General features: G+C 26.0%; 2 protein-coding genes across 2 annotated transcripts; one reads left to right on the forward strand and one right to left on the reverse strand.

Annotated features, from left to right (window-relative positions):
• Positions 1–3,355: 3,355 nt before the first annotated feature.
• Positions 3,356–4,376, reverse strand: LOC124910230 (MYB-like transcription factor ODO1). Its single transcript, XM_047450849.1, has 2 exons — positions 4,009–4,376; positions 3,356–3,924 (listed from the first exon to the last, which is right to left on the reverse strand). The coding sequence occupies exons 1-2, from the start codon at positions 4,269–4,271 to the stop codon at positions 3,378–3,380; spliced, it is 810 nt and encodes a 269-aa protein (XP_047306805.1). The 5' UTR covers positions 4,272–4,376; the 3' UTR covers positions 3,356–3,377.
• A 10,110-nt stretch (positions 4,377–14,486) lies between these two features.
• Positions 14,487–14,990, forward strand: LOC124910142 (pectinesterase inhibitor 10-like). Its single transcript, XM_047450757.1, has one exon. The coding sequence runs from the start codon at positions 14,487–14,489 to the stop codon at positions 14,988–14,990; it is 504 nt and encodes a 167-aa protein (XP_047306713.1).
• The last annotated feature ends 1,666 nt before the right edge of the window (positions 14,991–16,656 follow it).

Below are 16,656 nucleotides of genomic sequence, written 5' to 3' on the forward strand. Positions count from 1 at the left end.
TCTTATGTGGTGAATGATTTTCTGAAGTAATATCAAAGAGAAATTATTGTATCATCCATAGATGAGATACCAAATCATTGGTTAATATGGGCTAGCTGTCATTCTATCTCAAATTAAAATTTCTCACCATCTTTTTCTGGAAAACAAAGTAGGATACATCTTTTGACCTGCATCTTCCAAGTTGCATTTTAATAATATAAAGCTTTGTTTGGATTGGAATTTTTGAAAAAAAATTAGAGGGACAAAAATATAATAATCGAGGATATGATAATTATTTTTGATAAAATGACTTAAAGGTATTGATATATATAAATAAAATAAAAATTAATAATTTAAAATAAAGAGTATTTTAGTATTTTGGTTAATGAAATGAGTGATATGATTGTTTAAAAATGATTTATTGAAAAAGTGATTTTGTGTGAATTATTTTTTTTTTAAAAAAAACCCTTTAAGGGCTTGTTTGAGGAAAGAGTTTTTTTATGTTTTATCCTAAAAACCATTGTTTAGTAAAAACTAGGAAAAACTGGTTTTTTAAATTTGAAACTAATTTACCTTTTGATTTTAGAGAATATGGTATTGGTGAGAGAACGTTGATTTAGAGAGAGAGGATAAAATTATAGGATAATTTTAATATTTAAATGATAAAATTATTTGATTTGATGGCGGATAAAATATTTAAATTTTGGGATAAAAACTGAATTTTATACCCAAAACTCTTTCATCAAACGAGCTCTAAGAGAATAAAGCCAATCGATTGTAGAGGTGTCAACTGTCAAGTGATTGGCAAATCGTGTATGTATGGACAGTAATGATATGCCAGTAAGGCATCGAATTCTTCAAATTTCGAGAAGTTATCGTGAGAAAAATAGACTACAAATATTCTCGAGTAACTTCCATGCCACGTAGTCTTGTTATTGTTCTTATGCCCAACAATATTGGATCTTGCAAGAAGGGCATAAGAGAAATCAGAACCATGGTAGTAGAATACAGTAATACACACCAACAATCATATAAAGGATAAAGCAAACCAAATGAATTTGTATATATTTAAACTCTGGTGGCAAAAAGTAAATTAAAAATAATAGTAATATTAATCACAAAGATTGGGAGATCCATTAGGTTGATATTTCTTCAAGTAGACATATGCAGAATGTAGGATAATAAAAAATGCAAGCTCAATTAATCAGGGCTTGTTTGATCTGGGGATTTTTTTAGGAATTTTGAAAAAAGTTTTTGTTGATAAAAAAAGTTATATTATTTCGGATTCTTTATAAAAAATATTATCAAAAGTGTTTTTTTTTATATTATTTTTTTAATAAAAGTAAAAGTAATATTTTGATCTTTTATTAGATGAATTAAGTGATTTTGATTATTAAAATAATAGTAATTTAATATAATAAGATTTTTTAAAAACTTATAATTATTTTTTTGACAAACTCCTTAAGTTACCGTGATAAGTTTTAATTTTATTGAATAAATATTAGATATGATTTTTACATATTATTTTTTTATATTAAATTATCTATGTATGTATTTTGATAGTGAAAATAATGTGATTTTAAAATGAGTTCAAACAAATAAATTAAATAAATCGGTGTCTTATCTTTTTTAGAATTTTCAAACTCGTTAACGTTAGATTTATGTTACTTCGTTATTGAATATTTTGCCTTATATTTTAAATATTGTTATTTAAATAGTTAAATCTATTTGTATTTTGGTTTTGGGTGTGTTTTTGTGATATATTGAACCTTTATAATTTTATATTGTCTTTTTATTAGATTTAAATTATTCTCATTTATAGTATAAAAAAAATTGTATTATTTCTCAAAATTAATAAATAATAATAACAACTCTTAAACAAAAGCTAAAAAAAATCTGTTTCTTTGTCTTGATGGGTTGTCTCGTGGGGGTGGACCTGGGCTGTTTTTGGATTTAAGTAGCAAATAATAATAAGCACCCGCCTTGGCCCAAAAATCTATTCCTTTTTTAATTAGGTATAATTAGTGTCCCTTATTATATCCTTATTATATGCACTTCTTATAATTCTGTCGTTAAAAGTATTCAACCACTGTAACCTTAAAGTCGTTAAAACCTTGAAGAAGGTAATATAAAATGTCGGTAAATTATTTAACGACGGTAAATATCCTCCGTCGCTATTATGCATGACATAAAATGAGCTGGGCTATATTTCTCAACATTAAGACTTACTTTAATGACCGTTCTATAAAAAAAAAAACTGTCGGTCAAAATAAGACAATTTTAATGAATAAATGTCATTGGATATATAAATTAGTAGCATTATAGTTCCTCCATTCCATTCCAAATATATAATTATATCATCTAAGTTAGCTTTAGAATTAAATTTATAGAATATATATATACCTATGACTGGAGACTGGACACGGACAAATGTAGGAGCTCGAATGGAATAAAGTCAGAATTTTTTTATTTTTTTTTTACGGTTAAAATTTGACATTATTCTTAATTTTTTTTAAAAATTCAATAGAATTCACTATTTTATTTATTTAATTATTAAAAGAATAGTAAAATTTAAATTTATTTACCTGTTTTATTCAATTTTTTTTATTTTTTATTTTGTTCCACCATAATTTTTTTTTTAAATTCATCCATCATCGAATTCTGGGTCCTGATATGAGAGTTTTAAATTATAACTAACGAAAACGGACTCCACCCAAGACGTGGTCCATCTAGGTCCATCTATTATGACCAAATTAAGCCCAAAATAGGCATTTTGTTGTTTCAAAATTAACACACCCATTACCATTAGAAAGATGCTGCAAATCTTAATGTGGGGTCTTTCATCTTTCTCTTCCATTCCCTCCTTGCACATGGAAATGGATTGGACCCTCCCCACTCATCATACTATTAATTAATGTCACTCATTTTTTTTTTAAAATCTTTTATTTATTTATGTAAATAAAATATGCATATTATTTATTTATCTAAGCAAAATCAAATTCATATCCATAATCACTTTTGTTTGGTTCTTATTGCATTCCATTCTCATGTCCTTGTCATATCACACATTAAGACTATTTGTTTTTTCTAGGAATTATTATAATTTATATACAAAAAAAATAAACATGAAATAAAACTTAGTTAAAAATAATAAATAACGATTTGCTCACGTTTGCAAGTACATTTATTTTAAAACAACAACCATGGATGCAAGTAAATAGACATAGCTAAGATAGAAAGTATTATTCTAGACAAATGTTATAATAAATGCATGGTGTTTCTAGTTCTATTGTGCAAGTCTCATACCTAAAGAATTCACAAGAAATTAGTCCCCTCTAAACATATTTCATAAATATAATCCATTCCAACTCCACCACTTTCTAACAATTATCGAAAGATCATAGATGGTTCCACGACTCTATCATATTTCCATCAATATTGTTGAAGAAGTCAATCCCGAAATCATGGACTCCAAAATCTTCGCAATCCGATAGCAAAGGAAAACTTTCGTCCCAAATTGGTAATACATTCATGTTGGTATTATTTTTGGTTGAACCATCTTCATCATGACCTACTAGGAATAAGTCCCATGATGACGTTGGATCATTCTCTAACGCCGACAAACAACTCATTAGTGGATCATGAACGTCGGTCAAATCATGATGCGACGATTCATCCGTGCCAGAACCAGAACCAACATGATCGGGTGGTGAGCATGAGTTGATCTCGTCCGAGGCAGAGATCACGGCGACCCGTTTAGCTTCTCCTGAATTAATCATGTGGTCATGATCATTAGGTAGTCCTTGATCTTCTTTCCCAATTATTGGTTCGTGGGTAATGGGATCAATACCCATCTTAAGAAGTTTCTTCTTAATATGGGTATTCCAATGATTCTTGATCTCGTTATCTGTCCTTCCTGGTAATCTTGCAGCAATCTTCGACCATCTGTACAAATTAAAATCAAATTATATATAACCAAATTATGTCTCAAGTTTGAATATCGATAAGTATATACCATATATATATTACCTGTTGCCTAGACGAGAATGGAGGTCAATAACAAGTTGTTCTTCGGCTTGGCTAAGGAGGCCTCGTTTAAGGTCAGGGCGAAGATAGTTGGTCCATCGAAGCCTACAACTCTTGCCACATCTTCGAAGGCCCGCGAGCTTAGGGAGGGCTCGCCAACAACATTGGCCATTAGTGATGATGAAATTGATGAGCTTTTTGTCTTCCTCAGAAGTCCATGGCCCTTTCTTCACCCCAAGCTTGTCACAACAAGGTTGTCTTCCCATCTCTTTTCCCTTATCTCTAAGTAAGTAAAGTCTCACCAAACACTATGACTCTAAAGCCCCACAACCACCTTTTTATACTCATAAAGTTTGAGCCTTGTACTACAAGTGTTCAAACGCCTTATCTACCTATATTTACAATATTGTATTCCCCAATTTCACACAAAGTACACGTATTGATTTCCCAAATTAAACTATTCACACAATCGGGTTCAAAACTCGCAATACAAATCACATGTTCAACGGAAAAAAAGAAGAAAAACATCTACAATAAAACGATTCTAAACAGGATAATTCTCTACTTTAATTATTTTAAAAAAAATATTAATTTTGGAATGTGGAGGGCAAAGGACCCTACATATTGGTTCGGTGAAAGGTGCCCATGAACAACTACTACTAGTACTATTTACTAATGATCTGATCTGTCTAATACTCTATTATATGGTATGTCAGCTGCACAAAGGATTTGTGTTTGTGTTTGATGTTGACTTATACAAGGCACAAAAGCTAATGATCATCATTATAATGTTGTGGATCCTTCACAATTTCATATAAATAAATATATTTATTTCACACATAATCATTCCATCAATCATATCATGTTATAGGTTTATTGCTATGTGACTCATGAATTCCATCAGCCCTATCGTCATTCTCATGACCTTAATTCATAAAGCCGCGTAAAATCGTGAGACTTAATGAACTTAAAGTGGCTGAAAATAATAAAATATATCGACAAAATCCAACTATTGTGGCGAAGAATCAAGCTATTACATGCATGTTGGAACAAAAGAAACAAATAATAATAAAGAGTACATGAGAGCTAGCTAGGGCTTATTTAATGTAATTATCTTCAATATAATAAAAGTAGCAAATTAAATAGAGTGAAATGAAATTAATAGTGGAAGGATGAATTAATTAAATTGATCACATTGAATGCTAATAACCATTAATTCATGCAACCTTTTGACAAGATCACACAACATGGGATGAATAGTGACATTACAATAGAGGAAAATATATGATTAATCATGGACACTATCAGTGCAATTTGATTTTTTATTATTCATCATGCCCATTATTGTTTGTGCCACTTGTTTTTATCACATTCTTCAATTACTCATTATTTTTATTTTTTCACCTACCTTATATTATTGTGTCTTTACTTATATATATATTTGAGAATCAATGCAAGTTATTATTTGAAACTTCGAGTTTAATCTTTTTAATTAGATTAAATATTATGTTAAATGATGTATTTTATTAACCAGAGTTTTCTAAGCTCCCATGGGCATGCATGTATATATTTAACTTATAATTAATTACTATTTGTTGGAAGAAAGGTTCATGAACACATCAACTACTTGTTTGCAGGAGATCGACAAACTATATAATATTTACTAATTAATATGGTTGGAATATTAATTAACACTTAATTAATTATGGGAAATTAATTACTTGTCGCAATGTTAAATGCACGTGTCTTCATAAGCCAAGCTCTAGTGTATGAACACTATAAGATATATTAATTAATTATAATATTATTTTAATTATATGGCACAAAAGAGTACAAACGTTATTGTTGGAGAAGTCAACAGTGGTATTATCGAAAATAATTAAGATCTCCAAAATAAAAAAAAATAAAAAAAAAAGAGTGAGAGGGTGCTTAGAACTTGATAAGGTTGAAAATGAAGAATTAGGATTTATCGATACAAGATATTAGTTGGAGTATTTAAATTCATGTAATCAAACTAATTAGTAAAATTGTATCATTGTGTGGTAACCTAAATACTTAGAACTTTGACTTGGAGGTCTTGGGTTAGGTTTATGTGGACCTAATTTGATCAACCTTCTAACATGACTAATCATTTTTATTTTGTGTGTACTGTGATCATAGTATCTAGAGAAAAAAAACACAATCTAGAAATTGTTTATTAAAGATGGTGATGATAACGTGTATTACAGTATTTTTAAGAATTTATTTGAGTAGTTTAAGGGAAAAAAATATTAATGTTTAAGAAAAAAAGTATCATGATTAAATTTTGATTTTAATTAAAAATATCTTAAATTGAGTTGTGCTTTATTGCTAACTTTTTTTTACAATAATATAAAATTATATATATTAAAGTTTTGTAGTTATTTTGAACTTTTTCATAAAAAAAAATTACATATATAATATTAATTTACAAATAATAAAAAATAATATCTATAAAAATCAAACTTAATAAAGTTATTAATTTACAAATAATAAAAAATAATATCTATAAAAATCAAACTTAATAAAGTTGTAGACGTTAAATAATATACAAATTTGCAAGGATTAAATTTTAATAAATCTATCCATCACCATTTTTGTAGGAGAACTCTAAAGAGAAATTTATTTTGAATTTAATAATAATGAGTGATTAATGAGAATAAATCAAACATACCAATTGGTGTTTCGACCCAAATTATGAACGATAATGAAAATAATAATTACTCATTTACAAATGTTGTCAAAATAACGAGAAATACAAAAATAAAATTAAAAAAAAATCATAAAAAATAATGAAAAAGACATCTAAATGAAAGTTAAATTCAAAAAACTCTTTACTAAAAATATATATAAAAAAACTCTAGATTCGATAATATTATTTCCTTTTGCGGAAAATAATGAAACAAACACATACTCAATAAATTATCACCCTCTATTTTTTTTTACCGATTCGGATTCTTCTCCTACATGTATTGAATTGAACATACCGTTTCAAATCTTTTTCATGGAAAATCTAGATGATTTAGAACGTGAAAATCAAAATCATGTGTTTCTAATAGGGACAGTTGACTATTGAATTTGATTTTTCCAATTATTTTCATATACATCGTAGTGCGAAAAGAAAGGATGGCTCCAAGTTGTTCAAGAATAGTGGTGGTGTTGAATTTCTCAACGAATTAGTCAGGTTTTATTTCTTGATGGATGCAGGGAAGAGATCTTTCCTATAGCCCTTGGTGGGGCTTAGTCTTGATCTCCTAGGTGCGAAATCTAAGTTTGTGTTGGGTAACCCTAAAATTGTTATTAAAATTAAAATTGGAGGGACTAATTTCAATTCTTAAATTTGGTCGACCCATTAATATTAAGATTAGAATTAAAATTTCAATAAAATTCAATCTAGTGAAATTTTATAGTTCAAGTCCAATTATTTTAGTTCGAAATTTTAATTTTAATTATTTTTTTATGTTTTTCAAACAAATTAACTTATTATTTTATTTTTAAAATACGATTAAAGTCTTTAATAGATGTTTTTTTTTTTTTTTAAATTTAGGATGTTTAAATATCGATATTTTTTTCTTTTATAATTTAGTAAATTAACATTTTGAACTAATATATATATATATATATATATATATATATATATATATATATATATATATATATATATATATATATATATATATATATATATATATATATATATATATATATATATATATATATGGTTAAATTAATTTATAAAGTTAACATGTTAACACAAATATTTTATTTTTTTGAATTTATGAAGTTAAAGTTTAGAAGCGGTATTTTTTTTTAATATATGAAGTTAACATGTTGAACCGATAATTTTTTTTAATGAAAATTGAAACTTCAAAAAATTTCTTAACACTTGAATTATCATAATTGGTGGTGTCAAATCAATATTTTAATAAAATATATAATATATATTAAAATTATTTTTAATATTTTATGTTTTCAAATATAAAAATTGAGATTGATTTACAATTTATAGTTTTCAAACATAAAATTAAATTGTAATTCAATATAATTTGAATTCTAATTTTACTGGTCCAGATATACTTTAAGGATTAATTCAATTATATGAAGATTCTTGTAGTCTAATTCCATACCATACGAAGTTTAAGGGTAGGTGTGGCTTAAAATTTGATTGGGAAATAAAGCTAAATTCTCTTTTATGGTATTTGGAAGCAAGACTCTCAAAATCGAGAGTTCATGTAAAATCGTTAATCAGTTTTAATTCGTAAAATCTAGAGTTTACATGAAATCGTAAAAGTTTAATTTGTAAAAGTTTAATTTAAAAAAATAATAATTATATATTATTATTATTTATATATATAATTAAGTATTTTATACTTTACCAATTTAAAAAAAATTATAAATTTTAATATAAAATTAATTAAAAAATAATAATAAGTTAATAACACTATAAAAAATTATAATTACAAAATTAATTATATTAATTTATTTATTTAAATAAATAATAACTTTATTTTTTAATTTTTAAATATAAATTTGTTTTTTTTAAATTAAAATCGTATAAAATTGTAAAATCGAAATTATTTATAAATTCGTAAAATCTTATTATCGTAAATTTAAAATCGCAAGAGTTTACCTATTTAAGAGTTTACTTAAAATCATACTCGTTAACCTAATATGAAATCGTAAAATCGTAAAATTTTAAGAGCAACTCGAGATTTTAACAGCCTTATTTGGAGGGTAAATTAAAATTAAAATTACAGTCTACTCAATTTTTTATTTATTTTATTTTTTACAAATAAATTAGAGCTTGTTCGGTTTGGGGTTATTTTAAAAATCTAGAGGGAAAAAAAAATTGGTGATGATTTTAAGGTAGTGATGATTATTTTTAATAAAAAGACTTAAAGGGTATTGATATATAAATAAAATATAAAATAATAATTTAAAATAGATAGCATTTTAGTATTTTGGTTAAGGATTTAAGTGATGTGATAGACAAAAAGGAATGAAATGATATTTGATTTTGTATGAATTTTTAAAAACTCATAACGAACAAGGCCTTAGTAGAAAACAACTTGAGGATAAACATGTATCATTCCATTTCAAGTAATAGTAACTCATTTAAGTATATATATTTTATTAATACTAATCCATCACATTACCTAAAATAGGAAACAACTACAATTTGTAGACTCCTCCTCCGTGACAGGTGTTTGCCAGGTGGCCTGATTAACATCTTTAGCCACAAAAAAAAAAAAATTACTTGAATGACATGTGTATACACATTATGGCCTCATTAAAAAAATATATTATTATTTTTCCAACTAAAATGTTCTTATACATTCAATTAAAATAAATTTGTTTTCAAATCGAGCTGAAACCAAATTATAGTACTCCCTTGCCGTTGAAGTTTAATTTTTATTTCATTTGTATACTATATTTTTAATATGCACTGATAAAAAAAATGAACAATAGAATGACAAAATTATTAAATATTAAAAAAATTAAATCCGTGTCAACAATTTGGTACATCCATACAGCTCATTTAGCCCATATATATGATGCAACTTCTATTACTAATAACTATATATTTTTTTCTTTTTTCAAATGTTTTTTTGTATAAATAAATGTAAAGAAAAAACCTTACATACACATTTAATATTCTTGCAACATGAGAGTATTTCAGAGTAAACCCTTTGATTATTATTTTTTAAAATATATATTAAAGACTTGAGCTAGTGGGGAGACATAAATTTAATTGAATTGAATGGAGGTTCTTATCCATTGCCAACTTGCATGTTCTTATAAATTTTATGTGGATAATGCATTCATATAATTACTAATATTTTTTTAAAATTTTTTTATTCATTTTCTAATAACAAATAAATTGTATTTTTTTAAATGTGAAGATTGGAACCATGAATTTAAAGATATGATATTTTGACTATACCAATGAGATGTTAATCTAATATTTGGGTCACTAATTAATTTTGAATAAGTACATATGTTGTCGGTCATCCCTTACAAATATTTTATTTTTTTTACTTTTGATTCGGTGGTTAAAACATTAAATTAGGGGCATGATCACAAAAATCAACAACATAATTTAATGTCTATGAACAATCAATCTTCTGTTGATTTAGATAGATGTGGTTCAGATTTCCATTTACTGAATAAGACATGACCTATGAATGAATAAGTAAGTAATTATTTATTTATTAATATCATCTTACATTCAATTATTATATACAATATTAGAAAACTTGTTTTAAAATATGTTAGTTTTTAATTCGTGGTAACTTGCTTTATTAATAATAGTAATTCAAATTACTGTACCATTTTTATCTTCATTTCATGTTTAGTCTAAATTATTTTTGGATAATGATCAAAATTAAAGTGTGAAGTTTAACTTTATTTGGAAAAAGTTTTTATTTTGGATAATGTTATAGGTTAATTTATGATTTTTTCTTCATTTTCTAAAATAAATAACTTATTTTATAACTTTTATTGGAATCAAAATTGACTTTTAGTTATAATCTTAATTATTTATATTTCAACTATATTTGTTATCTGAAAATTTATTTTTGCAATTTGAGATTATATTGATTTTACTTGGGATTCATATTAAATATATATATATATATATATATATATATATATATATATATATATATATATATATATATATATATATACACGAGATGCAAAATGCTTATACAATTATTACTTAAATGATAATATATTTTTAATTTAATAAGCTATAAAATAAATAATATCATACGAAAACTTTAAGAACGTCGATTTAAATTTTATAAAGTTATTTTAGGAGCTAATTTATTTTCTTTGAAATTTTAGGAGCTAATAATTTAATATTGTTTGTGGGTCAAGAAAAAACCTTGATGGGCCTTGGGATTATGTTTTGGACAACTGTACACTCTATAGGCCCATTTCCACCCAAATGTTAACCCTGTTGGGCTGAACAATTACAGCTAGTTGCTAGTTGGTTTCTTGTTCTTTAGAAAAATGAAGGATTTTAGGAAATAAACTATAGTTTTCAGAAGAAAAAACGTAGTATTAAAAGTAACATATTGAGATATTTCATATAAACTTCTTGCAAGCTTCTATTTTTCTTTTTGTCTTTCATGAGAATCATTTCCATTAGAGGAAGATGGTGGAGCTGAATCTTGAGTAGTTATCTTGAATTCAACATCTCATCTTTGAACTTTGGTAGAATCTCCAATAGACACATTTTTCAAACTCAAAATCTTAATCTGGCATGAAACACTAGGTTGGCTATCAAACTCAATAAAGATAATGTCATCAACCTAATAGAGAAGTATGCCAATTCTTGCTCGTGCTTGATCATCCCTTCATCCATGACCTCAAACATTTTACCTTGTTTTCGGTAGACAGAAGTTCGCTCGCAAAGGGCATCGTTTTTAGGTACTTGGCTCATGATGTCTTTTGTCATTTTTAAAGAACACAAATTAGCAACCACCATCTTCTACTAGGCCTAACAACTCTCAAATGATCTCATCATCAACAACATTGTGAATATGACATTTATGTTGTCATATTCACATGCACTTTTCTTCTTCTTTTTCTTTTATTATAGTCCTAAACTAACACAGATTTGGTGGGTTAAAATGCTATGCCGGCGTTACTAATCATGATACAAAATTATTATTATTAATATAATATAATATATATATATATTAAAAAAAATTCACAAAATATGATATAAATGATACTTGTCTAAACATAACGATAAAAATAATACAAAAACACGAGTATTCACCTCACCAAATATATCTGAAACATAACGAGATTAACTATTTATGAACAATAATGAAAACATAACATAAAATTTAGTGTTAACGAGCTCAAAAATTCTCAAAAAGATCAATGAGTTCGTCGACCGCGCGCCTTCACCAATTTTCAAGAAGAGATCTCACATATCGTATAATATTAACGTTATTGGGTAATGTATTGGTCGACCGCGATCATATATAAAGTCTTACAATTTTTTCGAGCCAAATAGTCCACCATAAAATAATTGGAATAGAGACTCATCGACTCAATTCAATCAAACTTTCGGTTTCTGTCCAAAAATCTCAACAACCGATGATTAACTCAGATATCACCCACTTAATGTCAATAATATTCCAGAGTAAACTTCAAAACGCAACCACTCATTTACATTGCAAGAGCAAGTGATATGTTGTCTTCACCTATTATCAACACATTCTGAAGTGACTAACCATAATGCACATTTTTTAAATGTATTTGTCATTAGTCAAATCCCTCAATGCATTACATTTCATCCAAAAAAAATGAAATTTTTGAAGAAAATTAAGAATCTCACAACTTCTCTCATAAGAAGGAAACACTACCTTGCTTCTCACGAAGATTAACATTGTTTCATGTAATCTCTATCCTTAAATATTCTCTAATATTAGATTTTATTTATGAAACTATTTAAACGTCGATCAAATATGTTTTTGATCAAAACTTTTATATATATATATTACGACGGAGACAATGATTAAGAATGACCAAACAAGATAATCTAAAATATATATTAATATTTGGAGTTAATTGAACTCAAAAGGAAGTTGCGTTTAGTATAACAACTGCATGCCCCATATTAATGAATCGATCAAGCTCTCGTGATGATGGTGCGTGTAGTATCAATCGGTATGGATTAAAATAATAAATTTTATTATATGAAAACCCCAAAATGATTAGGCCCCATTACCCATTAATAATTAATCATATTTCGATTTAAGATACGTGCACGAATTTTATTGCATTGCGTTACCCTTACCAGTTACTTACTACCCATAATATTTCCATCGTAAAATGCCATTGTCATGACCCCATCTCTTTTGGCTTTATTCAAAATGTCTTTTTCCTTCTTTTTTTTTTTCTTTCTTTATAACTAATAATAACGATAAATTTACTTTTTAGAAATTTTTTATTTTATTTTATTATGAATTTGGTAATTAAATGTTTCAATGAAAACCCATATATAATATATACATAAAAACAGATATTTGCACATGTTTATGTTCACCTTATAATTGAAACATATAAAAATAGTATAATTAGTTAGTTAGAGAAATTATTGAATTGATATTATATATTTAATCGATTGGTATCGTCCTACATGATTTTGCTTCAAGAAAATCACATTTTTTATATATAAAATAAAGTACATAATTATTAACATATATACATCTTGTATAACAAAATATAATTAAAAGATTTTGTCAGAAATCAAACCAATTTTATTTGTTAAAAATGGTTAATCAAAGCCTTTTTCAATAACTTAGTTTAAAAATTATTTTGTCATTCATTTTTTTTAAAATTGTTTAATTTAATTACATATTTCGTATTAAATAAAATCCAAATTAATTCCATCCTTTTATATTTGAATTTTCAAAAATAATTATGATTGTGACAGAGATCAATTATATTAATTTTTAATATAATCCACCCAATAATTAAAACATGTTTGTCTAGGACAATTTTAAATCTAACTAGCCTCTCAAAGAGACCACTAGCTGACTCGCCAAAAGTTTAGGACCACAAATTTTATTTAAATATTTTCTATCCATTGAAAAATAAAATAGTGCTCAACAGTAATTCAAAAATCATATTTTTTAAGAGATAGACTAAAAAGTCACAAACCATTCCTATTTAAAACATTATAAATAAAAATCATGAATAATCGCTTCTTAAGTTTAAAAATAATATATATCAGTTAATTTAAATATATATATATATATATATATATATATATATTTTTAATAAAAAAACTTAAAATATATTAATATATAATGATAACATTATATATATATATATACTTTTTAAATAAAAGATATTTTAATAGTTAATGAATTTAATGATTTAATTAATTAAAAAGAAATAACATTATGTTTGAAATTGAATTAAAAAAAACAACTTTACTCAACAAACTCTTAGGGTTTTATTTATTTATTTTAAATTTAATCCTAATCAAACATTATTGCATAATTATTTTTATTAATCACATCATTAAATTAATTAATCAAAATACTAAAATACCTTTAAAACAAAATTATTTTATCATTATATATTAATAACTTTAAAGTCATTTTACAAACAAAAAATACCCAAAAAATACAAATACTTTCTTAAAATCATCACCCATAAACTCTTATCAAACAAGCTCTAAGATGTTTCTACACACTCGAGTCGAGTTGCTTTCAAATATAAGCTACAGATAACCTAAGCCCCATATATATATATATATGGACATCTCAATTTCATACTTAATTTTCTCAACACCCAAATAAAAAAGAAAGATGGAAAGTTGTTCAACCATTTTCCCTTCATTAACCAAACTCATGATCACAATATTTCTCATCCTCCAACTACTACTCATGATCAACACCACAGCCCAATTACATATCAACAACACAAACATGGACTACGTTTACAAGTCGTGCAACACCACCATGTACCCTAGTCTATGTTACACCTCCCTTTCTCCATACGCCGATTCCATCCAATCGGAACCTAAACTCTTAGCCAACGCATCCCTTTTCGCCGCTCTCTCCGCCACCAAATCCTCTTCCAAGTTCTTGAAATGGCTCGCAAAGCGCAAAGAGCTCACGACTAGAGAGGCTCACTCAATCGTAGACTGCATCGAGGAGGTCGGTGACTCAATTGATGAACTTAAACAATCCATGCATGAAATTACTCGAGATCTTGAGGTGGGATCGTCGGCGTTCGAATTCCAAATGTCGGATATTCAAACATGGGTGAGCGCTGCTTTGACAGATGATGATACTTGTTTGGATGGATTGGATGAAGTCAAAGTAAACCCTAGGACAAAAAACCTAGTTCGACAACATATGGTTAGGGTGGCTCAATTGACTAGTAATGCATTGGCACTTGTCAATAATTATGCCAAATCTCGAGCTTAAGTTTTTTCTTTACCATGGTTTGTAAAATAATTTGTGAATATATATATATACTTGTAATAGTGTGAAATGTGTGTAACAAATATTGATATTTTTTTATTTAATATTTTGAATATTTATAAAAATTGGGATTACGAGTTTGATAACTTCTTGTGTAATTAATTAACTTGGATTATTTATTTTTTTTATGCATTTTTTTAATTTTTTTTATAATGTCATATTTTGTTGTTGTGTAAATGATTTTTATCATTTTTATTGTAATTAACTATTTAAAATAACTATATTATTTATAAAAATGGAGATAGACAGTTACCCATTGTTTATTACACTTTTTTACCATCATTGAAAGAGTATAATAATTGAAGAGTGTTTATGTTAAATTTTATGTTATGTTTGTTAGTTGATGAATATTTTTTTTTTATATTTTATTATTAGTCTCAATTAGTTAATCTCATTTTGTTTTTTTTATGTTCGATAAAAATGTGAACACTCATGTTTTTTGTATTGTCAACTATCATTTACATCATATATATTGCATTGACCTTTTAAAAAAAAGTATGAGTACAATAATTAATTTCATTTCCATATCAATTAAATGTGACTAACACATCTCTAATTAATAAGTTTATAGGTAGGTGCAATTTCTTTTTCTTTCATTATTTTTCAATGAATTGAAAGTGTTTTTTTAATAGGGTCCAAACTCAGATTTTTATCCTTTATGCACACAAAAAATTGTCACTTAAGTTATTTTATTTTATTGGCCGATTTATAAAATTTATCTCTTTTTATTTATCCTATCTTGTTTATTTATTAAATTATTTTATTTTTTTTATGTAGAAGTTTATATTTCTATTTAGTACTAATTAGTTGTAGGTATATCAATTAATTTTGTTTATAGTATTCAATGTTTAGTTATCACTTTAATTTTGAGTACTTGTAATCATTTTATATGGACAATGATATCTTCATATTAATTTATATATGATTTTTGTTATTAGATAATATATATATAGATATATACATTGAGTGGTCATGCATGCATCATGGATGGGGCGGGTGATGGGGACGGGGCACTAAGGCATGGGCAGGGCTGATGAGAAATGGGGTCCATGTTTTATGCCCAATTTTAAGGCAGTCTAATCTAAATCTAATCACTGCCCATATTTTATCAATCAACTTGAACAATTGAATTAAAACACATTTACTTGACGCAACTTTATAAATATAATTACAAACTTGTATCAACTTATCAATCAATTCTGACATTATTCGGGGATGATCTAAGAATTTGAGTTGTTACAAACTTGTATCAACTTATCAATGAATTCTGACATTATTCGAGGATAAATCTAAGAATCTGAGTTAAAGTGGGTTTAAAAATATAATGAGAAAATTATAGATAAAACGAAATATAAATATAAGTTTTGTCATTTTTTTTAAGAATTAGATAAAAATAATAAAACAAATTATTATTTTTTTAAATTATATTGTCACAGTTTTACCGTTAAAATAAATAAATATATATATATATATATATATATATATATATATATATTCAGAATTAACTTCAAACCCACCCGAACCTACCTAAATTCACATTTTCATCGCCATCTGATCCTTGAGGTAGCAACCATATTGATAAAGGGAATAATAATTACCTGCAAAAATA

Source organism: Impatiens glandulifera, chromosome 7 (assembly GCF_907164915.1).
Source record: "Impatiens glandulifera chromosome 7, dImpGla2.1, whole genome shotgun sequence".
Lineage (NCBI taxonomy): Eukaryota > Viridiplantae > Streptophyta > Magnoliopsida > Ericales > Balsaminaceae > Impatiens > Impatiens glandulifera.

Coding starts and splice junctions, on each gene's coding strand:
- LOC124910230 (XM_047450849.1), bottom strand. CDS start 4,271: ATGGGAAGACAACCTTGTTGTGACAAGCTTGGGGTGAAGAAAGGGCCA. Junction 3,925..4,008: donor CATTCTCGTCTAGGCAACAG/GTAATATATATA, acceptor TAATTTGTACAG/ATGGTCGAAGATTGCTGCAA.
- LOC124910142 (XM_047450757.1), top strand. CDS start 14,487: ATGGACTACGTTTACAAGTCGTGCAACACCACCATGTACCCTAGTCTA.